Source organism: Tachyglossus aculeatus, chromosome 10, assembly GCF_015852505.1.
Source record: "Tachyglossus aculeatus isolate mTacAcu1 chromosome 10, mTacAcu1.pri, whole genome shotgun sequence".
Taxonomy (NCBI): Eukaryota; Metazoa; Chordata; class Mammalia; order Monotremata; family Tachyglossidae; genus Tachyglossus; species Tachyglossus aculeatus.
In genome coordinates this window covers 2,099,092-2,123,933 of record NC_052075.1, presented here as the reverse complement: position 1 = coordinate 2,123,933, position 24,842 = coordinate 2,099,092, and the positions used below count along the sequence as shown (strand labels likewise).

Genomic DNA, 24,842 nt, shown 5'->3' with positions numbered 1-24,842 from the left:
AGGGAATGGCACTGTTCACTGTTGCATTGTACTTTCCCAAGCGCTTAGCACACTGTGTGTTCGCTGTGGGCAGGGAACGGCACTGTTCCCTGTTTCACTGTACTTTCCCAAGCGCTTAGCACAGTGCTCTGCACACTGTGTGTTCGCTGTGGGCAGGGAATGTCACTGTTCACTGTCGCATTGTAATTTCCCAAGCGCTTAGCACACTGTGTGTTCGCTGTGGGCAGGGAATGGCACTGTTCACTGTTGCATTGTACTTTCCCAAGCGCTTAGCACACTGTGTGTTCGCTGTGGGCAGGGAATGGCACTGTCCATTGTTGCACTGTACTTTCCCAAGCGCTTAGCACACTGTGTGTTCGCTGTGGGCAGGGAATGTACTAAGCGCTTGGGAAGTCCAAGTTGGCAACATATAGAGACGGTCCCTACCCAACTGTGGGCTCACAGCCTAGAATCAATCAATCAGTCAATCAATCGTATTTATTGAGCGCTTACTGTGTGCAGAGCACTGGACTAAGCGCTTGGAAAGTCCAAGTTGGCAACATCTAGAGACGGTCCCTACCCAACAGCGGGCTCGCAGCCTAGAAGGGGGAGACGGAGAACAAAACCAAACATATTAACAAAATAAAATAAATAGAATACATATGTGCAAGTAAAATAAATAAATAGAGTAATAAATCTGTACAAACATATATACATATATACAGGCGCTGTGGGGAAGGGAAGGAGGTAAGGCGGGTTGGGGGGATGGAGAGTGAACATTTGCGTATTTTCTTCAGCTCTTAGTTGAGTGCTCGGCACACAGTAAACACTTGAAAAATACTATCGGTACTACTAGCTCTGTTGTAGTATAGTCATTGAGAAGCAGCGTGGCTCCGTGGAAAGAGCCCGGGCTTTGGAGTCAGAGGTCATGGGTTCGAATCCCGCCTCTGCCAATTGTCAGCTGGGTGACTTTGGGCAAATCACTTCGCTTCTCTGGGCCTCAGTTCCCTCATCTGTGAAATGGGGATAAAGACTGTGAGCCCCACCCGGGACAACCTCATCACCCTGTATCCTCCCCGGCGCTTAGAACAGTGCCTTGCATATAGTAAGTGCTTAACAAATGCCATCCTTAATATTGTTATTATTCTCTGGGCCTCAGTTTCCGCGTCTGGAAAATGGGGATTAAGACTGTTTGCCCGATGTGGGACGGGCTTGGGAGTCAGAAGGACCTGGGTTCTAATCCCGGCTCCGCCACCTATCTGCTGTGTGACTTTGGGCAAGTCTCAGTTACCTCATAATAATGATAATAATAATGGTGATGGTATTTGTTAATAATGATAATAATGATGGTATTTGTTAATAATGATAATAATGATGTGGTATCTGTTAATAATGATAATAATGATGGTATTTGTTAATAATGATAATAATGATGGTATTTGTTAACAATGACAATAATTATGGTATTTGTTAAGCGCTTACTATGTGCCAAGCACTGTTCTAAGCGCTGGGGGGGATCCAAGGTGATCAGGTTGTCCCACGTGGGGCTCGCAGTCTTCATCCCCATTTTACAGCTGAGGTAACTGAGGCACAGAGGACTGACGTGACTTGCCCAAAGTCACCCAGCTGACAAGTGGCGGAGCCAGGATTTGAACCCACGACCTCTGACTCCCAAGCCCGGGCTCTTTCCACTGAGCCACGCTGCTTCTCATCTGTACAGTGGGGAATAAGAGTGTGAGCTCCATGAGGAGTACGGACTGTGTCCAACCTGATTAACATTTATAATAATAATAATAATTTTGGTATTTGTTGAGCGCTTACTATGGGCAAAGCACTGTTCTAAGCGCTGGGGAGGCTACAAGGTGATCAGGTTGTCCCACTGGGGGGCTCACAGTCAATCCCCATTTTCCAGATGAGGGAACTGAGGCCCAGAGGAGTGAAGTGACCTGCCCAAAGTCACACAGCTGACAGTTGGCAGAGCCAGGATTCGAACCCATGACCTCTGACTCCGAAGCCCGGGCTCTTTCCACTGAGCCACGCTGCTTCTCATCTGTACAGTGGGGAATAAGAGTGTGAGCTCCACGAAGAGCAGCGACTGTGTCCAACCTGATTCACATTTATCTCCCCCGATGCTTAGAACGGTGCTTGACATATAATAAGCCATCATTATTATTATTATTATTACAATAGAACGGAGTGCTTGACATACAGTAACCCATTATTACTATTATTATTACAATAGAACGGAATTGGCAGATACTTTCCCTGTCAACAACGAACTAGCTAGGAGTAAAAATTACGGCCTCCAAGGAGTTTACAATCTGCTGGCGGAGGGACGGAGACTGAAATAATTTACTCCGTGAAATTTCTCCTTTTTATTGGCTATATTTCTTAATGCGTTGTCAGGCAAAGCACTGTCTCGGTAGAGGAATTCGGTAGCTGCCTTCGGTTTCACCTTTATTAATGCCCATTTTTCGCCCGTTACACCTTTGCCGAGGCAGGAGAAATGTCAATTCCAAGCCCAGGTTTCGTCCAGGGAAAGTATCTGCCAATTCCGTCCTATTGTAATAATAATAATAATAATAATGGCTTATTATATGGCAAGCACCATTCTAAGCATCGGGGGAGATAAATGTGAATCGGGTTGGACACAGTTGCTGCTCTACGTGGAGCTCACACTCTTATTCCCTGATGAACGTTTGTCCCGGGAAAGAGCCCCGGCAACAGGGAGAAAAGCAGAAATAAAAAAAAAAATCAATCAATCAATCCATCGTATTTATTGAGCGCTTCCTGTGTGCAGAGCACTGGACTAAGCGCTTGGGAAGTCCAAGTTGGCAACATCTAGAGACGGTCCCTACCCAACAGTGGGCTCACAGTCTAAAGGGGGGAGACAGAGAACAAAGCCAAACATACTAACAATATAAAATAAATAGAATAGATATGTACAAGCAAAATAAATAGAGTAATAAATATGTACAAACATATATCAATCAATCAATCGTATTTATTGAGCGCTTACCTGTGTGCAGAGCACTGTACTAAGCGCTTGGGAAGTCCAAGTTGGCAACATCTAGAGACAGTCCCTACCCAACAGTGGGCTCACAGTCTAAAAGGGGGAGACACAGAACAAAACCAAACATACTAACAAAATAAAATAGAATAGAATAGATATGTACAAGCAAAATAAATAGAGTAATAAATATGTACAAACATATATGAATCAATCAATCGTATTTACTGAGCGCTTACTGTGTGCAGAGCACTGTACTAAGCGCTTGGGAAGTCCAAGTTGGCAACATATAGAGACAGTCCCTACCCAACAGTGGGCTCACAGTCTAAAAGGGGGAGGCAGAGAACAAAACCAAACATACTAACAAAATAAAATAAATAGAATAGATATGTACAAGTAAAATAAATAGAGTAATAAATATGTACAAACGTATATACATATATACAGGTGCTGCGGGGAAGGGAAGGAGGTAAGATGGGGGGATGGAGAGGGGGACGAGGGGGAGAGGAAGGAAAGGGCTCAGTCTGTATATATGTATATATATATACAGGTGCTGTGGGGAAACTGATCCCTTCCCCGCTATGACCCGTAAACTCCTGGTGAGCAGGGACTGAGTCCACCAACTCGGTTGTGTTGTAACTTTCCAGCGCTTAGAACGGTGCTTTGCACATAGTAGGCGCTTAATAACCCATCAATCATATTTATTGAGCGCTTACTATGTGCAGAGCACTGTACTAAGCGCTTGGGAAGCACAAATTGGCAACATATAGAGACAGTCCCTACCCAACATTGGGCTCACAGTCTAAAAAATAAATAAATAAAAATAAACAATCATAATTATAATAAATTATATCAAATAATAATTAAAATAAAAATAATTAATTAAAGTAATTAAAAATCGATTATTTCATAATCAATTATTAATAATTAATTAAAATAATTAATTTTAATTAATTAAAATTAAAATAAAATTAAAATTAATTGAGTTTAATTAATAATTAATTAAAATAATTAAAATATAATAATTATAATAAATAATAAATGCCATTGTTATTATTTTTATTATTATTGTTATTATTATTATTCCCAAGTGCTCAGTACAGTGGTCTGCCCGCCGTAAGTGCTCAGTAATTGCCACTGAGGCCGGGCTTCGCTTACCTGCTCCTTCAGCTGCCGGATGGACTGCTGAAGCGTGAGGATCTGGTTGAAGAGCGGACTCCGCAGCGTGTCGCTGAAAAGACTCAGTTTCTCCTCCTGGGAAACGTCCCCCTGTTCTTGTAGTTTCACCTGCAGACGATCAAGGACCTGTAGAATTTGCATCTTATCTGTCGGGGTGGACAAAAACAGGACGTCAGAGGTTAAATCGCGTCATTAATTCGCTCCCTACTGTTGCCGTCATTATTTTCTTCCTCTCCACATCAAGCAGTAGCTCCTGCATAATAATAATAATTCATTCGTGTCATTATTTTCTTCCTCTCTGGATCAAGCAGTAGCTCCTGCATAATAATAATAATAATAATAATTTATTCTGGTCGTCATTATTTTCTTCATCTCCGGATCAAGCAGTAGCTCCTGCATAATAATAATAATTTCATTCCTTCATTTGATCGTATTTATTGAGCGCTTACTGTGTGCGGAGCACTGTACTAAGCGCTTGGGAAGTACAAATTGGCAACATATAGAGACAGTCCCTACCCAACAGTGGGCTCACAGTCTAGAATGGGGAGACAGAGAACCAAAACATATTAACAGAATAAAATAAACAAAATAAGTAATAAAATAAAAATAAACAGAGTAAAAATAAACAAAACAAATCACAGAATAAAATAAATAGAATAAATATGTACAAGTAAAATAAATAGAGTAATAATAATAATAACAAAATGAAGGTATTTGTTAGGCGCTTACTACATGCAAAGCACTGTTCTAAGCACTGGGGGGATACAAGGTGATCAGGTTGTCGACGTGGGGCTCACAGTCGTAATCCCCATTTTCCAGATGAGGGAACTGAGGCCCAGAGAAGTGAAGTGACTTGCCCAAGGTCACCCAGCTGACAACTGGCGGAGCGGGATTTGAACCCATGACCTCTGACTCCAAAGCCCGGGCTCTTTCCGCCGAGCCATGCTGCTTAACATAATAATTATGGTATTTTTAAGCGTTTACTATGTACCAGGCACTGCACTAAGCGCCGGGGTGGATACAAGCAAATCAGGTTGGACACAGTCCCCGTCCCACGTGGTGCTTATAGTCTCCATCCCCATATTGACGTTCCTTTCTAAACATCCGCTCTCCATTCTCACTCCACCCCAGCTCGCACTCTTGGCACATAGTAAGCACACTTTTACTTGTACATATCTATTCTATTTATTTTATTTTGTTAGTATGTTTGGTTTTGTTCTCTGTCTCCCCCTTTTAGACTGTGAGCCCACTGTGGGGAGGGACTGTCTCTATACATTGCCAACTTGGACTTCCCAAGCGCTTAGTACAGTGCTCTGCACACAGTAAGCACTCAATAAAGACGATTGATTGATTGATTAATAAGAATAATAGTAACTGTGGTATTTATTAAGCACTTATTTTGTGCCTGGAACTGTCCTAAGCACTGGGGTGGATAAATGTAAATCGGGTCGGACACAGTCCCTTTCCCATGTGCAGCTCACAGTCTCAATCCCCATTTTCCAGATGAGGTCACTGAGGCCCAGAGAAGTGAAGTGACTTGCCCAAGGTCACACAGCTGGCAACTGGCGGAGCGGGATTTGAACCCATGACCTCTGACTCCAAAGCCAGTGCTCTTTCCACCAAGCCATGCTGCTTAATGCAATAATTATGATATTTTTAAGCATTTACTATGTGCCAGGCACTGCACTAAGCGCCGGGGTGGATACAAGCAAATCAGGTTGGACGCAGTCCCCGTCCCACGTGGTGCTTATAGTCTCCATCCCCATATTGACGTTTCTTCCTAAACATCCGCTCTCCATTCTCACACCACCCCAGCTCGCACTCTTGGCACATAGTAAGCACCCTTTTACTTGTCCATATCAATTCTATTTATTTTATTTTGTTAATATGTTTGGTTTTGTTCTCTGTCTCCCCCTTTTAGACTGTGAGCCCGCTGTTGGGTAGGGACCGTCTCTAGATGTTGCCAACTTGGACTTCCCAAGCGCTTAGTCCAGTGCTCTGCACACAGTAAGTGCTCAACAAATATGATTGATTGATTGATTGATAAGGATTCCATTTTGTTTTCACAAGCTGTTTCTGAACACTCTGTTTGTTCCCAGTAATAATAATAATAATAATGATAATGACGGTATTTAAGTGCTTACTATGTGCCAAGCACTGGAACTCATCCCTACCTCCCAATTATTCCCTCCTCATCCCGCCCACCTTACCTCCTTCCCCTCCCCACAGCACCTGTAAATATGTATATGTTTGTACAGATTTATTACTCTATTTACTTATTTTACTTGTACATATTCTATTTATTTGACTTTGTTAATATGTTTTGTTTTGTTGTCTGTCTCCCCCTTCTAGACCGTGAACCCGCAGTTGGGTAGGGACCGTCTCTAGATGTTGCCAACCTGGACTTCCCAAGCGCTTAGTCCAGTGCTCTGCACACAGTAAGCGCTCAATAAATATGATGGCTTGATTGATTGATTATGGATTCCATTTTGTTTTCACAAGCTGTTTCTGAACACTCTGTTCCCAGTAATAATAATAATAATAATGATGATGACGGTATTCAAGTGCTTACTATGTGCCAAACACTGGGACTCATCCCTACCTCCCAATTATTCCCTCCTCATCCCCCCGACCTTACCTCCTTCCCCTCCCCACAGCACCTGTAAATATGTATATATGTTTGTACAGATTTATTACTCTATTTATTTACTAATTTTACTTGTACATATTCTATTTAACTGTGTTAATATGTTTTGTTTTGTTGTCTGTCTCCCCCTTCTAGACTGTGAACCCGCTGTTGGGTAGGGACTGTCTCTAGATGTTGCCAACCTTGACTTTCCAAGCGCTTAGTCCAGTGCTCTGCACACAGTAAGCGCTCAATAAATACGATTGATTGATTGATTGATAAGGATTCCATTTTGTTTTCACAAGCTGTTTCTGAACACTCTGTTTGTGCCCAGTAATAATAATAATAATAATAATGATGACGGTATTTAAGTGCTTACTATGTGCCAACTACTGGAACTCATCCCTACCTCCCAATTATTCCCTACTCATCCCCCCCACCTTACCTCCTTCCCTTCCCCACAGCACCTGTATATCTGTATATATGTTTGTATGGATTTATTCCTCTATTTATTGATTTATTTTACTTGTACATATCTATTCTATTTGATTTTGTTAATATGTTTAGTTTTGTTGTCTGTCTCCCCCTTCTAGACTGTGAACCTGCTGTTGGGTAGGGACTGTCTCTAGATGTTGCCAACTTGTACTTAGTCCAGTGCTCTGCACACAGTAAGCGCTCAATAAATATGATTGCTTGATTGATTGATAATGATTCCATTTTGTTTTCACAAGCTGTTTCTGAACACTCTGTTTGTTCCCAGTAATAATAATAATAATAATGATGACGGTATTTAAGTGCTTACTATGTGCCAAGCACTGGAACTCATCCCTGCCTCCCAATTATTCCCTCCTCATCCCCCCCACCTTCCCTCCTTCCCTTCCCCACAGCACCTGTATATCTGTATATATGTTTGTATGGATTTATTCCTCTATTTATTGATTTATTTTACTTGTACATATCTATTCTATTTATTTTATTTTGTTAGTATGTTTGGTTTTGTTCTGTGTCTCCCCCTTTTAGACTGTGAGTCCACTGTTGGGTAGGGACCATCTCTAGATGTTGCCGACTTGGACTTCCCAAGCACTTAGGACAGTGCTCGGCACACGGGAAGCGCTCAATAAATACAAATTAATGAACTCCCAAGCGGTCCGTGACGTACACAATAAATATGAACGAATGAATGAATGAACTCCCAAGTGGACACCCAATAAACACTATCGATGGTGATGATTTTAAGATGCGTACTACACCTGCGGCAGGATTTTCGGGCATCTTCAATTTGTTCTCGTCAAATCCCGTTCCCGCTACCTAAACAATTGGAAAAAATAAATCAGAGGAGAAAAAAGACGGCTCAACTGTAGACACTCCGGTCTTCTGGAATATAAACTTAAGAACTCTGATCCTTACCCCAACCCCGCAGTATTTATGTAAATATTCTTAATATTCTTATACTCTATTTCCCCTCTTCTTAATCTGTTTTGATCAGTCTCCCCCCATGACCTGTAAGATCCTTCTTAGCAGGGATTGAGTCCACCAACTCTGTCATATTGTACTTTCCCAAACGCTTAGTACAGTGCTCTGCCAATAAGTGCTCAGTAAATACCACTGAGAATAGAAACACACTGTGAGAAGGGAAAGCGTCTATCAACTGTTATACTTTCCAAATGCTTAGTACAGTGCTCTGCCGACAATAAGTGCTCAATAAATACCCCTGAGACTATAAACACACTGTGAGAAGGGAACGCGTCTATCAACTGTTATAATATACTTTCCCAAACGCTTAGTACGGTGCTCTGCCGACGATAAGTGCTCAATAAATACCACTGAGACTATAAACACACTATGAGAAGGGAACGCGTCTACCAACTGTTATAGTGTACTCTCCCAAACGCTTAGTACAGTGCTCTGCCGATGATAAGTGCCCAATAAATACCCCTGAGACTATAAACACACTGTGAGAAGGGAAAGCGTCTATCAACTGTTATAATATACTTTCCCAAACGCTTAGTACAGTGCTCTGCCGACGATAAGTGCTCAATAAATACCCCTGAGACTATAAACACACTGTGAGAAGGGAACACATCTATCAACTGTTATAATATACTTTCCCAAACACTAAGTACAGTGCTCTGCCGACGATAAGTGCTCAATAAATACCACTGAGAGTGTAAACACACTGTGAGAAGGGAACGCATCTACCAACTGTTAGAGTGTACTCTCCCAAACGCTTAGTACAGTGCTCTGCCGACGATAAGTGCTCAATAAATACCCCTGAGACTATAAACACACTATGAGAAGGGAACGCGTCTATCAACTGTTATAATATACTTTCCCAAACGCTTAGTACGGTGCTCTGCCGACGATAAGTGCTCAGTAAATACCCCTGAGGCTATAAACACACTGTGAGAAGGGAATGCGTCTATCAACTGTTATAATATACTTTCCCAAACGCTTAGTACAGTGCTCTGCCGACGATAAGTGCTCAATAAATACCCCTGAGACTATAAACACACTGTGAGAAGGGAACGCGTCTATCAACTGTTATAATATACTTTCCCAAACGCTTAGTACAGTGCTCTGCCGACGATAAGTGCTCAATAAATACCACTGAGACTATAAACACAGTTGTCTGTCCCCCCCTTCTAGACTGTGAGCCTGTTGTTAGGTAGGGACCGTCTCTATATGTTGCCAACTTGTACTTCCCAAGCGCTTAGTACAGTGCTCTGCATTCATTCATTCATTCAATCATATTTACTGAGCGCTTACTGTGTGCAGAGCACTGTACTAAGCGCTTGGGAAGTACAAGCTGGCACCCCTCTCCATCCCCCCCTTCTTACCTCCTTCCCTTCCCCACAGCACCTGTATATATGTTTGTACGTATTTATTACTCTATTTATTTATTTATTTTACTTGTACATATCTATTCTATTTATATTATTCTGTTAGTATGCTTGGTTTTGTTCTCTGTCTCCCCCCTTTTAGACTGTGAGCCCACTGTTGGGTAGGGACCGTCTCTATATGTTGCCAATTTGTACTTCCCAAGCGCTTAGTACAGTGCTCTGCACATAGTAAGCGCTCAATAAATACGATTGATGATGATGATATAGAGACGGTCACTACCCAACAACGGGCTCGCAGTCTAGAAGGGGGAGACAGAGAACAAAACATATTACAAAATAAAATAAATAGAATAAATATGTACAAATAAAATAGGGTAATAAATACGTACAAACATATATACAGGTCTGCACACAGGAAGCGTTCAGTAAATACGATTGAATGAATGAATGAATATCTGTTTTCCCTCCTTCTTAGACAATAAGCTCCAACAGGGGCAAGGACTGCGGCCAAACCTGATTATCAAATGCTCGTTACAAAGTAAGCGACTAACAAATACCACAATCTTCTTTCCCCCCAAAGCAGCACCACATTCAATAAATGCTATTATTATTATTATTATTATTATTATTATTATTATTATTATTCACGCGACCGGTCAGCGACAGTGCTGGACGAAGCTAGAAAACCTTAAGAGAAGCAGCGTGGCTCAGTGGAAAGAGCCCGGGCTTTGGAGTCAGAGGTCACGGGTTCGAATCCCTGCTCCACCACCTGTCTGCTGTGTGACCTTGGGCAAGTCACTTCACTTCTCTGTGCCTCACCTCATCTGGAAAATGGGGATGAAGACGGTGAGCCCCCCGTGGGACAACCTGATCACCTTGTAACCTCCTCAGCGCTTAGAACAGTGCTCTGCACATAGTAAGCACTTAATAAATGCGATCATTATTTTGTACATATGTTTGTACATATTTATTACTCTATTTATTTATTTTACTAGTACATATCTATCCTATTTATTTTACTTTGTTAGTATGTTTGGTTTTGTTCTCTGTCTCCCCCTTTTAGACTGTGAGCCCACTGTTGGGTAGGGACTGTCTCTAGATGTTGCCAATTTGTACTTGCCAAGCGCTTAGTACAGTGCTCTGCACATAGTGAGCGCTCAATAAATATGATTGATGATGATGATGATATTACTCTATTTATTTATTTATGTAGGCTTCAGCAAGTGCCGATTTCCACAGAAGAGCCAGTGGAATAACATGGCAAATTCCCAGAAGAGGGGAGCAAATCCAGCTTCCCCTTCCAGAAATACTCCGTCAGAGAAACCCGCCTGTAAATTTAATTGTTATATAAGATGATTACCACAGAGCAGGGGCAAGACGCCGAAAATCGGGGTGTCTCATGGGTCCGGAAGCCAAATAAAGTTCACGCAAAAAATAGCGCCCAGTGATGATGATGATGATGGCATTTATTAAGCGCTTACTATGTGCACAGCACTGTTCTGAGCGCTGGGGAGTTCACAATAATAATAATAATAATGATGGTATTTGTTAAGCGCTTACTATGTGCAAAGCACTGTTCTAAGCGCTGGGGAGGTTACAAGGGGATCAGGTTGTCCCATGGGGGGGCTCGCAGTTTTAATCCCCATTTTACAGATGAGGCAATTGAGGCCCAGAGAAGTGAAGGGACTTGCCCAAAGTCACCCAGCTGACAGTTGGCAGAGCCGGGATTTGAACCCATGACCTCTGACTCCAAAGCCTGTGCTCTATCCACTGAGCCACGATTACAAGGGGATCAGGTTGTCCCACGGGGGGCTCACTGTCTTAATCCCCATTTTCCAGATGAGGTCACTGAGGCCCAGAGAAATGAAGTGACTTGCCCAAAGTCACACAGCTGACAAGTGGCGGAGCCGGGATTTGAACCCATGACCTCGGTCTCCAAAGCCCGGGATCTTTCCGCTGAGCCACGCTGCTTCCCTAGTGACCACCATTACACGGCATGCCTTTCGATTGGGATCCGACAGGCCCCCAAACTTATTATTATTATTATTATTATTATATCTTTGTATTCTCCCTGGATTTCAGTGATTGTTTCCACCAACCGGGAGCCGGGGAACATACAGCAGCGGTTGCTTTGGGTCAAAAGCATGGCGTTTCACAAGGCTCCCATTCATTCAGTTGCATTTATTGAGCGTTTACTGTGTGCAGAGCACTGTATTAAGCACTCGGGAAGTACAAGTCGGCAACATACAGAGAACCACGGTGGTAGGAGGAGTGTTAGAAAAGAAAGAACCACAAAAAAAACCAAAACCAGAACTCTTACTATCCACAACACACTCCCAATTCCCAGCAAGAAGATCACTGGAGATGACAATTGTTGATGTAAAATTGTTCAACCAAAAGCATGCTTCACCTTGGCATAGGGCGCACTGATTACTTCATCGTCTGTTCTTTTCCATCTAGTTGCATTTTATTTTTAATAAGGCCAAGTCGTTAACCAGAACTCCTACCAACCACAACACACTCCCACATCCCAGCAAGATCACTGGAGATGACAATTGTTGATGCAAAATTGTTCAACCAAAAGCATGCTTCACCACGGCACAGGGTGCACTGATTATTTCATCGTCTGTTCTTTTCCATCTAGTTGCATTTTATTTTTAATAAGGCCAAGTCGCTAATCAGAACTCCTACTATCCACAACACACTCCCAAAACCCAACAAGAAGATCACTGGAGATGACAATTGTTGATGCAAAATTGTTCAACCAGAAGCATGCTTCACCACGGCATAGGGCGCACTGATTACTTCATCGTCTGTTCTTTTCCATCTAGTTGCATTTTATTTTTAATAAGGCCAAGTCGTTAACCAGAACTCCTACTATCCACAACACACTCCCAAATCCCAGCAAGAAGATCACTGGAGATGACAATTGTTGATGTAAAATTGTTCAACCAGAAGCATGCTTCACCGCGGCATAGGGCGCACTGATTATTTCATCGTCTGTTCTTTTCCATCTAGTTGCATTTTATTTTTAATAAGGCCAAGTCGTTAACCAGAACTCCTACTATCCACAACACACTCCCAAATCCCAGCAAGAAGATCACTGGAGATGACAATTGTTCATGCAAAACTGTTCAACCAGAAGCATGCTTCACCGCGGCATAGGGCGCACTGATTATTTCATTGTTTGTTCTTTTCCATCTAGTTGCATTTTATTTTTAATAAGGCCAAGTCATTAACCAGAACTCCTACTATCCACAACACACTCCCAAATCCCAGCAAGAAGATCACTGGAGATGACAATTGTTGATGTAAAATTGTTCAACCAAAAGCATGCTTCACCGTGGCATAGGGCGCACTGATTATTTCATCGTCTGTTCTTTTCCATCTAGTTGCATTTTATTTTTAATAAGGCCAAGTCGTTAACCAGAACTCCTACTATCCACAACACACTCCCAAATCCCAGCAAGAAGATCACTGGAGATGACACTTGTTCATGCAAAATTGTTCAACCAGAAGCATGCTTCACCACGGCATAGGGCGCACTGATTATTTCGTCTGTTCTTTCCATCTAGTTGTATTTTATTTTTAATAAGGCCAAGTCGTTAACCAGAACTCCTACTATCCACAACACACTCCCAAATCCCGGCAAGAAGATCACTGGAGATGACGATTGTTGATGTAAAATTGTTCAACTAAAAGCACGCTTCACCGCGGCATAGGGCGCACTGATTACTTCGTCTGTTCTTTTCCATCTAGTTGTATTTTATTTTTAATACGGCCAAGTCGTTAACTAGAACTCCTATTATCCACAACACACTTCCAAATCCAGACTGAGCCCCCTCCTTCCTCTCCCCCTCCTCCCCTTCCCCACAGCACCTGTATATAGGTATATATTTTTGTACGGATTTATTACTCTAATTATTTTATTTGTACATGTTTATTCTAATTATTTTACCATCATCAACATCAATCGTATTTATTGAGCGCTTACTATGTGCAGAGCACTGTACTAAGCGCTTGGGAAGTACAAATTGGCAACATCTAGAGACAGTCCCTACCCAACAGTGGGCTCACAGTCTAAATGATTATTTTATTTTGTTAATATGTTTTGTTTTGTTCTCTGTCTCCCCCCTTCTAGACCGTGAGCCCACTGTTGGGTAGGGACCGTCTCTATATGTTGCCAACTTGGACTTCCCAAGCGCTTAGTACAGTGCTCTGCACACAGTAAGTGCTCAATAAATACGACTGAATGAATGAATGAAAATTCCAGCAAGATCACTGGAGATCATCATCATCATCATCATCAATCATATTTATTGAGCGCTTACTGTGTGCAGAGCACTGTACTAAGCGCTTGGGAAGTCCAAGTTGGCAACATATAGAGACGGTCCCTACCCAACAGTGGGCTCACAGTCTAAAAGGGGGAGACAGTATTTATTGAGCGCTTACTGTGTGCAGAGCACTGTACTAAGCGCTTGGGAAGTCCAAGTTGGCAACATATAGAGACGGTCCCTACCCAACAGTGGGCTCACAGTCTAAAAGGGGGAGACAGAGAACAAAACCAAACATACTAACAAAATAAAATAAATAGAATAGATATGTACAAGTAAAATAAATAGAGTAATAAATATATACAAACATATGGAGATGACACTTGTTCACGTAAAATTGTTCAACCGAAAGCATGCTGCACCGCGGCGCCCTGATTACTTCATCGTCTGTTCTTTCCCATCTAGTTGCGTTTTATTTTTAATAAGGCCAAGTCGTCGGCTTGTTTCTAAGAGCGCTTTAAAAATTCAAGCGCAAACCACTCAGTAGGAAGTTGGTGCCTGAGAGATCAATAATGGTTAAATACGTCTCTAATGTTGGACCAAAGAGGAGCTGAAACCCACCCTCCCGCCAGAAAGATGCAGGTGGGTTTTTAATATTGTATTTGAACATCCTGGGAGAAACAGTACGAAGTAACTGGGTATCCTGATAATGCTGTCTCTATCAGTTGCCAACTTGTACTTCCCAAGCGCTTAGTCCAGTGCTCTGCACACAGTAAGCGCTCAATAAATACGATTGATTGATTGATTGGTGTGCGTCGCATCCAATTTGAGAATGGGAGACAACTCTCGCCAAACTAGCTCTCTTCCTCCCTTCAAAGCCCTACTGAGAGGTCACCTCCTCCAGGAGGCCTTCCCAGACTGAGCCCCCTTTTTCCTCTCCTCCTCCCCATCCCTGCCGACCTACCTCCTTCCCCTCCCCACAGCACCTGTATATAAATTTGTACAGATTTATTACTCTATTTATTTTACTTGTACATATTTACTACTCTATTGTATTAATGCTGGGCATATAGTTATAATTCTATTTATTCTGACGTTTTTGACACCTGTCCACACGTTTTGGTTCGTTGTCTGTCTCCCCCTTCTAGACCGCGAGCCCGTTGTCGGGTAGGGACCGTCTCTCTATGTTGCCGACTTGGCCTTCCCAAGCTGCTTCTGTATCATCATCATCATCATCAATCGCATTTATTGAGCGCTTACTATGTGCAGAGCACTGTACTAAGCGCTTGGGAAGTACAAGTTGGCAACATCTAGAGACAGTCCCGACCCAACAGTGGGCTCACAGTCTAAAAGGGGGAGACAGAGAACAAAACCAAACATACTAACAAAATAAAATAAATAGAATAGATATGAACAAGTAAAATAAATTAATAAATAGAGTAATAAATATGTACAAACATACATACATATATTCTGTATGTAATGATGTTTTGTGTATATAGTAATGATGTAGTATATAATAATAATAATAATGATAGCATTTATTAAGCGCTTACTATATGCAAAGCACTGTTCTAAGCGCTGGGGAGGTTACAAGGTGATGAGGTTGTCCCACGGGGGGCTCACAGTCTTCATCCCCATTTTACAGATGAGGGAACTGAGGCCCAGAGAAGTGAAGTGACTTGCCCAAAGTCACACAGCTGACAAGTGGCGGAGCCGGGATTTGGTGATGATGATGGCATTTGTTAAGCGCTTACTATGTGCCAAGCACTGTTCTAAGCGCTGGGGGAGGTTACAAGGTGATCAAGTTGTCCCACGGGTGGCTCACAGTTTTAATCCCCATTTCCCAGATGAGGTAACTGAGGCACAGAGAAGTGAAGTGACTTGCCCAAAGTCACACAGCTGACAAGTGGCGGAGCCGGGATTTGAACCCAAGACCTCCGACTCCAAAGCCCGGGCTCTTTCCACTGAGCCACGCTGCTTCTGGGAAGCACACAGAAGTCTACAGCTATAATTCTATTTATTCTGATAGCATTGACACCTGTCTACTTATTTTGTTGCGTGTCTCCCCCTTCTAGACCGTGAGCCCGTTGTTGGGTAGGGACCGTCTCTACGTGCTGCCGACTTGTACTTCCCAAGCGCTTAGTACAGTGCTCCGCACACAGTAAGCGCTCAATAAATACGATTGAATGAACGAATACAGTGCTCGGCACACAGTAGGCGCTCAATAAATACGATTGAATGAATGAATGAATGGGAGGCTTGGGAAACGCCATGCTGGTGGCCCAAAGCAACCGCTGCTGTATGTTCCCCGGCCCCTGACAGGTGGAAACAATCACCAAAATCCAGGGAGAGTACAAAGAAATAATAATAATGGTATTTGTTAAGCGCTTACTATGTGCCAAGCACTGTTCTAAGCGCTGGGGTAAGGTAATGGGGTTGTCCCACGTGGGGCTCACAGTCTTAATCCCCGTTTTACAGATGAGGGAACTGAGGCCCAGAGAAGTGAAGTGACTTGCCCAAAGTCACAAAGCTGATAAGCGGCGGAGCCGGGATTCGAACCCATGACCTCTGACTCCCAAGCCCGTAATCTTTCCACTGAGCCACGCTGCTTCTCTGATGGGTATTATTAACTGGGATTCATCATTTCCCTCATACAGCTGATTGGCAAGGTGGCCTGCTGTTTTATGGCAATAATAATAATAATAATAATAATGTTGGCATTTAAGTGCTTACTATGTGCACAGCACTGTTCTAAGCGCTGCGGGGGGGCTACAAAGTGATCAGGTTGTTCCCCGTGGGGCTCACAGTCTTCATCCCCATTTTACAGATGAGGGAACTGAGGCTCAGAGAAGTTAAGTGACTTGCCCAAGGTCACACAGCAGACATGTGGCGGAGCTGGGATTCGAACCCACGACCTCTGACTCCCAAGCCCGGGCTCTTTCCACTGAGCCACGCTGCTTCATAATAACGGTAATGATGGTATCTGTTAAGTGTTTACTAGGTGCCAATCAATCAATCAATCGTATTTATTGAGCACTTACTGTGTGCCGAGCACTGTACTAAGCGCCTGGGAAGTCCAAGTTGGCAACATAGAGAGAGAGTCCCGACCCAACAGAGGGCTCACAGTCTAGAAGGGGGAGACAGAGAACAAAACCAAACATATTAACAGAATAAAATTAATAGAATAGATCTGCACAAGTAAAATAAATCAATAGAGTAATAAATCCGTACAAATATATATACAGGTGCTGTGGGGAGGGGAAGGAGGTAAGGTGGGGGGGATGAGGAGGGGAGACGACTTGCCCAAGGTCACACAGCAGACGGGTGGCGGAGTCGGGATTCGAACCCATGACCTCTGACTCCAAAGCCCGGGCTCTTTCCCGCTGAGCCGCGCTGGGAGGAGGGAGGGAGGGGGAGGGGAGGAGGGGGCGAAGGGAGGGGAGGAGGGGGAGAAAGAAGAGGAGGGGAAAGAAGAGGAGGAGAAAGAAGAGGAGGAGAAAGAAGAGGAGGAGAAAGAAGAGGAGGAGGGGGAGGGAGGGGAAAGAAAAAGAGGAGGAGGAGAAAGAAGAGGAGGAGGGGAGGAAGAGGAAAGAAGAGGAGGAAGAGGAGGAGGAGGAGGAGAAAAGAGGAGAAGGGAGAGAAGGGAAGGAGGAGGGGGAGGAAGAGAAAGGAGAGGAGGAGGAGGGAAGGAAGAGGAGGAGGGTGGAGGGAGGGCAAGGAAGAGGAGGAGAAGGAAGAGGAGAAGGGGGAGGGAGGGGAAAGAAAAAGAGGAGGAGGGGGGAAGAAGAGGAAGAAAAAGAAGAGGAGGAGGGGGAGGGAAGGAAGAGAAGGAGGAGAAAGAAGGGGAGGAGGGGGAGGGAAGGAAGAGGAGGGGGAGGGAAGGAAGAGGAGGAGGAGAAAGAAGGGGAGGAGGAGAAAGAAGGGGAGGAGGGGGAGGGAAGGAAGAGGAGGGGGACGGAAGGAAGAGGAGGAGGGGGAGGGAAGGAAGGGGAGGAGGGGGAAGGAAGAGGAGGGGGAGGGAAGGAAGAGGAGGAGGGAGGAGGGGGAGGGAAGGAGGAGGGAGGAGGGGGAGGGAAGAGGAGGAGGAGGAAGAGAAGGGGGAGAAAGAAGAGGGGGAGGGAGGAGGGGGAGGGAAGGAGGAGGGAGGAGGGGGAGGGAAGAGGAGGAGGAGGAAGAGAAGGGGGAGAAAGAAGAGGGGGAGGGAGGAGGGGGAGGGAAGTTCCGAGGTGAAGGCAAAGGGCGAAGGCGAGGCAGCGTCCGGCCGATCCTTCCCTCCTCCCCTCCCCTTCCCCCCGGTATTTCCTGAGCGCTCTCTGTGGTCCTTAGAGCAGAGCAGAGCAGAGCAGCGTACTGAGCGTCGGGGAGGGCCCCGAGGAGGCCCGGCCCCCGGCCCCCGTTGCCCCCGGCCCCCGGCCCTGCCCCCGTTGCCGCCAGCCCCCGCTTTACCTGGGCCCGGAGCGCTCAGCACAAGGCGGGGGCGTCTCCCCCGTCCCCCTCACCTGGCCGGAAGGGCGACGCCGCAGGAGGCCGACAAACACCTGGACACGCCCCGCCCCGCCCCGCCCCGCCCGCCTCGGCCAATCAGCGCCCGCCCTCCCCTCCCAGGGCCACGCCCACCCCCCCTCCGAGGCCAATCGGCGCCCGCCCCCCCCCGAGGCCACGCCCACACTCCCCCCTCGGCCAATCAGCGCCCTCCCCTTCACTAAGCCACGCCCACCCGCCCCTCTTCCCTCCTCCTTTCCTCGCCAGGCCCCGCCCCCTCCGTTCACCTTCCCTCCTCGTCCAATCAGCACCGCCCCCTCCCCCCTCGTCCAATCAGCGCCCGCCCGCCCCACGATGCTCACCTCCACCCCGCTTCCCTCGCCAGGCCCCGCCCCCTCCGCTCACCTTTCCTCCATTCATTCACTCATTCAATCCTATTTATAGAGCGCTTGCTGTGTGCAGAGCACTGGACTAAGCGCTTAGGAAGTACAAGTTGGCAACATGTAGAGACGGTCCCTACCCAACAGTGGGCTCGCAGTCTAGAAGGGGGAGACAGACAACAAAACATATTAACAAAATAAAATAAATAGAATAAATATGTACAAATAAAATAGAGTGATAAATACGTACAAACGTACATGCATACCAACATCCCTCGTCGTCCAATCAGCGCCCGCCCTCCCCTCCGAGGCCACGCCCACCCACCCTCCTCGTCCAATCAGTTCCCGCCACTCCCCTAAGCCCCGCCCACCCCGCCCCTCTCACCTCCTCCCTTCCCCGCCAAGCCCCGCCCCCACCCTCCTCATCCAATCAGCGCCCGCCCCTCCCCTAGGCCACGCCCGTACTCCCTTTCACCTCCACCCTCCCTTTTCCTCGCCAAGCCCCGCCCCCTCCCTCTTCGTCCAATCAGCGCCCGCCCCTCCCCTAAGCCACGCCCACCACGCCCCCACCCCCCTCACCTCGACCCCCCTTTCCTTGCTAGGCCCCGCCCCCTCCGCTCACCTTCCCTCCACGTCCAATCAGCGCCCGCCCTCCCTCCAGGCCACGCCCGCCCTCCCTCCTCGTCCAATCAGCGCCCGCCCTCCCCCAGGCCACGCCCACCCCGCCCCGCGCTCCTCACCCCCCCCGCCCGTCCCGTCGCTCCCCGCGGCCGGAGGGAATGGGGCGGGGCTGAGGGTTTGAGTGACAGGTGACGGAGGAGCGCCGGGCGGGGCCCGCGCCTCCCTGTGCGCATGCGCACTATCAGCTCCCCCCCCCCCCCCCGTGTCTCTGTCTCTTTCTCAGTCTCTCTGTCTCTCTCTGGCCGTGTAATAATAATAACAATAATAATAATAATGGCATTTATTAAGCGCTTACTACGTGCAAAGCACTGTTCTAAGCGCTGGGGAGGTTACAAGTTGATCAGGTTGTCCCACAGGGGGCTCACAGTCTTAATCCCCATTTTACAGATGAGGGAACTGAGGCCCAGAGAAGTTAAGTGACTTGCCCACAGTCACCCAGCTGACAAGTGGCGGAGCTGGGATTTGAACCCATGACCTCTGACTCTTTCCATTAAGCCACGCTGTGTAGCTCAGTGTTCATCTCAGTCTCTCTTGGTCTCTGTCTCTGTGTGTCTCTCTGCCTCTACCTGTGTGTCTCTCTTGGTCTCTGTCTCTCTGTGACTGTCCCTGCCTTGCTCTGGGTCTGCCTCAGTTTCCCTGTCTCTGTGTTGCTCAGTGTTTGTCTCAGTCTCTCTGTCTCTGCCTCTTTATGTGTCTGTCTGTGCCTGTCTCTCAGTCTCGGTGACTGTCTCTACCTTGCTCAGTATCTCTGTCTCTGCCTTGCTCTGTGTCTGCCTCAGTTTCCCTGTCTCTCTCTGTGTTGCCCAGTGTTTGTCACAGTCTTTCTGTCTGTGTTTCGGTCTGTCCCTCTTTGCCTCCCTCAGTCTCTCTGTCTCTGTGACTGTCTCTACCTCGCTCTGTATCTCTGTCTCTGCCTCACTCTGTGTCTCTCTCGGTCTCTGTGTCTCTGCCTCTCTCTGTGTGTCTCCTTCAGTCTCTGTCTCTTCCTGTGTGTCTCTCTTGGTCTCTGTCTCTCTGTGGCTGTCTCTGCCTTGCTCTGGGTCTGCCTCAGTTTCCCTGTCTCTCTCTGTGTTGCTCAGTGTTTGTCTCAGTCTTTCTGTCTCTGTGTTTCTCTCAGTCTCTCTGTCTTTGCCTCTATGTGTCTCTCTGTCTCTCCCTCTCTCTGTGTGTCTCTCAGCCTGTCTGTGTCTCTCGGTCTCTGTGGCTCTGCCTCTCTCTGTGTCTCTCTCAGTCTCTGTCTCTGCCTCTTCCTGTGTGTCTCTCTCTCAGTCTCTGTCTCTCTGTGGCTGTATCTGCCTTGCTCTGTGTCTGCCTCAGTCTCCCTGTCTCTGCTCTCTCTGCATCTCTCAATCTCTGTCTCCCCGAGTCTGTCTCCATCTTGCCCTGTGTCTGTCTCTGTATCTGTCTTAGTCTTTGTCTCTGCCCCTTTCTGTGTCTATCTCAGTCTCTCTGCCTCTATGTGTCTCTCTGTCTCTCCCTCTCTCTGTGTGTCTCTCGGTCTCTGTCTCTCTGCGACTGTCTCTGCCTTGCTCTGTGTCTCTCAGTCTGTCTCTGTCTCTCTGTGTGTCTCTCTCAGTCTGTCTCTGCCTCTCTCTGTGTCTCTCTCGGTCTCTGTGTCTCTGCCTCTCTCTGTGCCTCTCAGTCTCTGCCTCTTCCTGTGTGTCTCTCAGTCTCTGTCTCTCTGTGGCTGTCTCTGCCTTGCTCTGTGTCTGCCTCAGTCTCTCTGTCTCTGCTGTCTCTGCATCTCTCAATCTCTGTCTCTTTGAGTCTGTCTCCATCTTGTTGTGTCTGTCTCTGTCTTAGTCTTTGTCTCTGCCCCTTTCTGTGTCTATCTCAGTCTTTCTGTCTGTTTCTCCCAATCTCTTCTGTCTCTGCCTCTGTGTGTCTCTCTGTCTCTCCCTCTCTCTGTGTCTCTCGGTCTCTGTCTGTGACTGTCTCTGCCTTGCTCTGTGTCTTTCAGTCTGTCTCTGCCTCTCTCCGTGTCTCCCTCGGTCTCTGTCTCTGCCTCTGTGTCTCTCAGTCTCTGTCTCTGCCTCTTCCTGTGTGTCTCTCAGTCTCTGTCTCTCTGTGGCTGTCTCTGCCTTGCTCTGTGTCTGCCTCAGTCTCTCTGTCTCTGCTGTCTCTGCATCTCTCAATCTCTGTCTCCTCGAGTCTGTCTCCATCTTGCTGTGTCTGTCTCTGTCTTAGTCTTTGTCTCTGCCCCTTTCTGTGTCTATCTCAGTCTTTCTGTCTCTGTTTCTCCCAGTCTCTCTGTCTCTGCCTCTATGTGTCTCTCTGTCTCTCCCTCTCTCTAGGTGTCTCTCGGTCTCTGTCTCTCTGTGACTGTCTCTGCCTTGCTCTGTGTCTTTCAGTCTGTTTCTGCCTCTCTCTATGTCTCCCTCGGTCTCTGTCTCTGCCTCTCTCTGTGTCTCTCAGTCTCTGTCTCTGCCTCTTCCTGTGTGTCTCTCAGTCTCTGTCTCTCTGTGGCTGTCTCTGCCTTGCTCTGTGTCTGCCTCAGTCTCTCTGTCTCTGCATCTCTCAATCTCTGTCTCCTCGAGTCTGTCTCCATCTTGCTGTGTCTGTCTCTGTCTTAGTCTTTGTCTCTGCCCCTTTCTGTGTCTATCTCAGTCTTTCTGTCTCTGTTTCTCTCAGTCTCTGTCTCTGCCTCTATGTGTCTCTCTGTCTCTCCCTCTCTCTGTGTGTCTCTCAGTCTCTGTCTCTCTCTGAGTCTTTCTCAATCTCTGTCTCCCCGAGTCTGTCTCCATCTTGCCCTGTGTCTGTCTCTGTATCTCTTAGTCTTTGTCTCTGCCCCTTTCTGTGTTTATGTCAGTCTCTCTGTCTCTGTTTCTCCCAGTCTCTTCTGTCTCTGCCTCTATGTGTCTCTCTGTCTCTCCCTCTCTCTGTGTGTCTCTCTGCCTCTGTCTCTCTGTGACTGTCTCTGCCTCGCTCTGTGTCTCTCAGTCTGTCTCTGTCTCTCGGTCGCTGTGTCTCTGCCTCTCTCTTAGTCTCTCACAGTCTCTGTCTCTGCCTCTTCCTGTGTGTCTCAGTCTCTGTCTCTCTGTGGCTGTCTCTGCCTTGCTCTGTGTCTGCCTCAGTTTCCCTGTCTCTGCTCTCTCTGCATCTCTCAATCTCTGTCTCCCCGAGTCTGTCCCCATCTTGCCCTGTGTCTGTCTCTGTCTTAGTCTCTGTCTCTGCCCCTTTCTGCGTCTATCTCAGTCTTTCTGTCTCTGTTTCTCAGTCTCTCTGTCTCTGCCTCTATGTGTCTCTCTGTCTCTCCCTCTCTCTGTGTGTCTCTTGGTCTCTGTCTCTCTGTGACTGTCTCTGCCTTGCTCTATGTCTCTCTCGGTCTCTCTGTCCCCACCTCATCTTGTCCCCCTCCCCTCCCATCAAGTGGGACGTGGGACAACCTTGTTATCTACCCCAGCGCTTAGAACAGTGCCCGGCACATAGTAAACGCTTAACAGATAGTAAGCGCTTCCTCTCCCCCTCCGTCTTACCCCCTTCCCCTCCCCACATTCATTCATTCATTCATTCATTCAGTTGTATTTATTGAGCGCTTACCGTGTGCACAGCACTGTACTAAGCGCTTGGGAAGTCCAAGTTGGCAACATCTAGAGACGGTCCCTACCCAACAGCGGGCTCACGGTCTGGAAGGGGGAGACAGACAACAAAACAAAACATATTAACAAAATAAAATAAATAGAATAAGTGTGCACAAATAAAATCAATCAATCAATCAGTCGTATTTATTGAGCGCTTACTGTGTGCAGAGCACTGTACTAAGCGCTTGGGAAGTACAAGCTGGCAACATATACAGTCCCTACCCAACAGCGGGCTCACAGTCTAGGAGGGGGAGACAGACAACAAAACAAAACATATTAACAGAATAAAATAAATAGAATAAATCTGGACAAGTAAAATAAATAAAAAGAGTAAGGCTAAATAAAAAGAGCACCGTGCCAGGCGTTGAGCTCACCTCCTCCAGGAGGCCTTCCCAGACTGAGCCCCTTCCTTCCTCTCCCCCTCGTCCCCCTCTCCATCCCCCCATCTTACCTCCTTCCCTTCCCCACAGCACCTGTATATATGTATATATGTTTGTACATATTTATTACTCTATTTATTTTACTTGTACATATCTATTCTATATATTTTATTTTGTTAGTATGTCTGGTTTTGTTCTCTGTCTCCCCCTTCTAGACTGTGAGCCCGCTGTTGGGTAGGGACCGTCTCTATATGTTGCCAACTTGGACTTCCCAAGCGTTTAGTCCAGTGCTCTGCACACAGTAAGCGCTCAATAAATACGATTGATTGATGATTGATTGAGACAAGCTAATCCGGTTGGCCTTCCTAATGCAGTTTTATTTTACGGCTCTAACCAAACGGTCACAGACTGGAACAAGAGGGAGGTATGCCGACCGGGGGACGCGGTGAAAACCAAAAGAGACCATTTCTAGACTGTGAGCCCACTGTTGGGTAGGGACTGCCTCTATATGTTGCCAACTTGGACTTCCCAAGCGCTTAGTACAGCGCTCTGCATGCAGTAAGCGCTCAATAAATACGATTGAATGAATGATTGATCCGCAAAAACACACGTGCAACCTAAAGGTAGAGATATGTATATATAGGGACTGTCTCTATGTGTTGCCAATTTGTACTTCCCAAGCGCTTAGTACAGTGCTCTGCACGTAGTAAGCGCTCAATAAATACAATTGATTGATGGATTGATTGAAAGAACTCATTTCCTCTTCGCAAAATAAACCAGCTGCCCCCAGTCCAGATGCGGTGCGGGTGTCAGAGAAGAGCAGTCATTTCCAGAGGGAACGTCTCTCACTTTTTCTTTCCTGCCTGGAAGATCAGGGGCTCCGGGATTTTCCCCCCAGGAAAGTTCTGCTAGAGCAGGCGGCCTCTGGAAATACAATTAACTGAAAAAGTTCAAATCTTGGGAACGAGGAACATCTAATTTCTGGCATCTTGGAGACAGAGGAGCTGGTTTCTGGGGCTGGATTTGATACTACCTACCTCATTCATTCATTCAAGTTATTATGATTATTATTCATTGTGTTCACTGAGTGCTTACTGTGTTCAAAGCACTGTACTAAGCGCTTGGTACTAAGCGCTTCCCTCATCTGTAAAATGGGGATGAAGACTCTGAGCCCCATGTGGGACAACCTGATCACCTTGTATCCCCCCAGCGTTTAGAACAGTGCTTGGCACATAGTAAGCGCTTAACACCATCATGATGATGATTATTATTATTATTGTTCATATTTAGTGAGTGCTTACCGTGTTCAAAGCACTGTACTAAGCGCTTGGGAGAGGACAATCAGCGAGGCTCAGTGGAAAGAGCCCGGGCTTGGGAGTCAGAGGTCGTGGGTTCTAATCCCGACTCCGCCCCTTGTCAGCTGTGTG

General features: G+C 46.4%; 1 protein-coding gene across 1 annotated transcript in view; it reads right to left on the bottom strand.

Annotated features, from left to right (window-relative positions):
- The window catches only part of PATJ (PATJ crumbs cell polarity complex component), a 254,691-nt gene extending 236,298 nt beyond the window's left edge, over positions 1 to 18,393 (bottom strand). The window contains 3 exon segments of the mRNA XM_038752385.1: positions 4,148 to 4,314; positions 8,045 to 8,102; positions 18,358 to 18,393. Of these exon segments, the coding sequence (XP_038608313.1) occupies positions 4,148 to 4,314; positions 8,045 to 8,066 (189 nt within the window). The 5' untranslated portion in view covers positions 8,067 to 8,102; positions 18,358 to 18,393.
- Between the last annotated feature and the right edge of the window lie 6,449 nt (positions 18,394 to 24,842).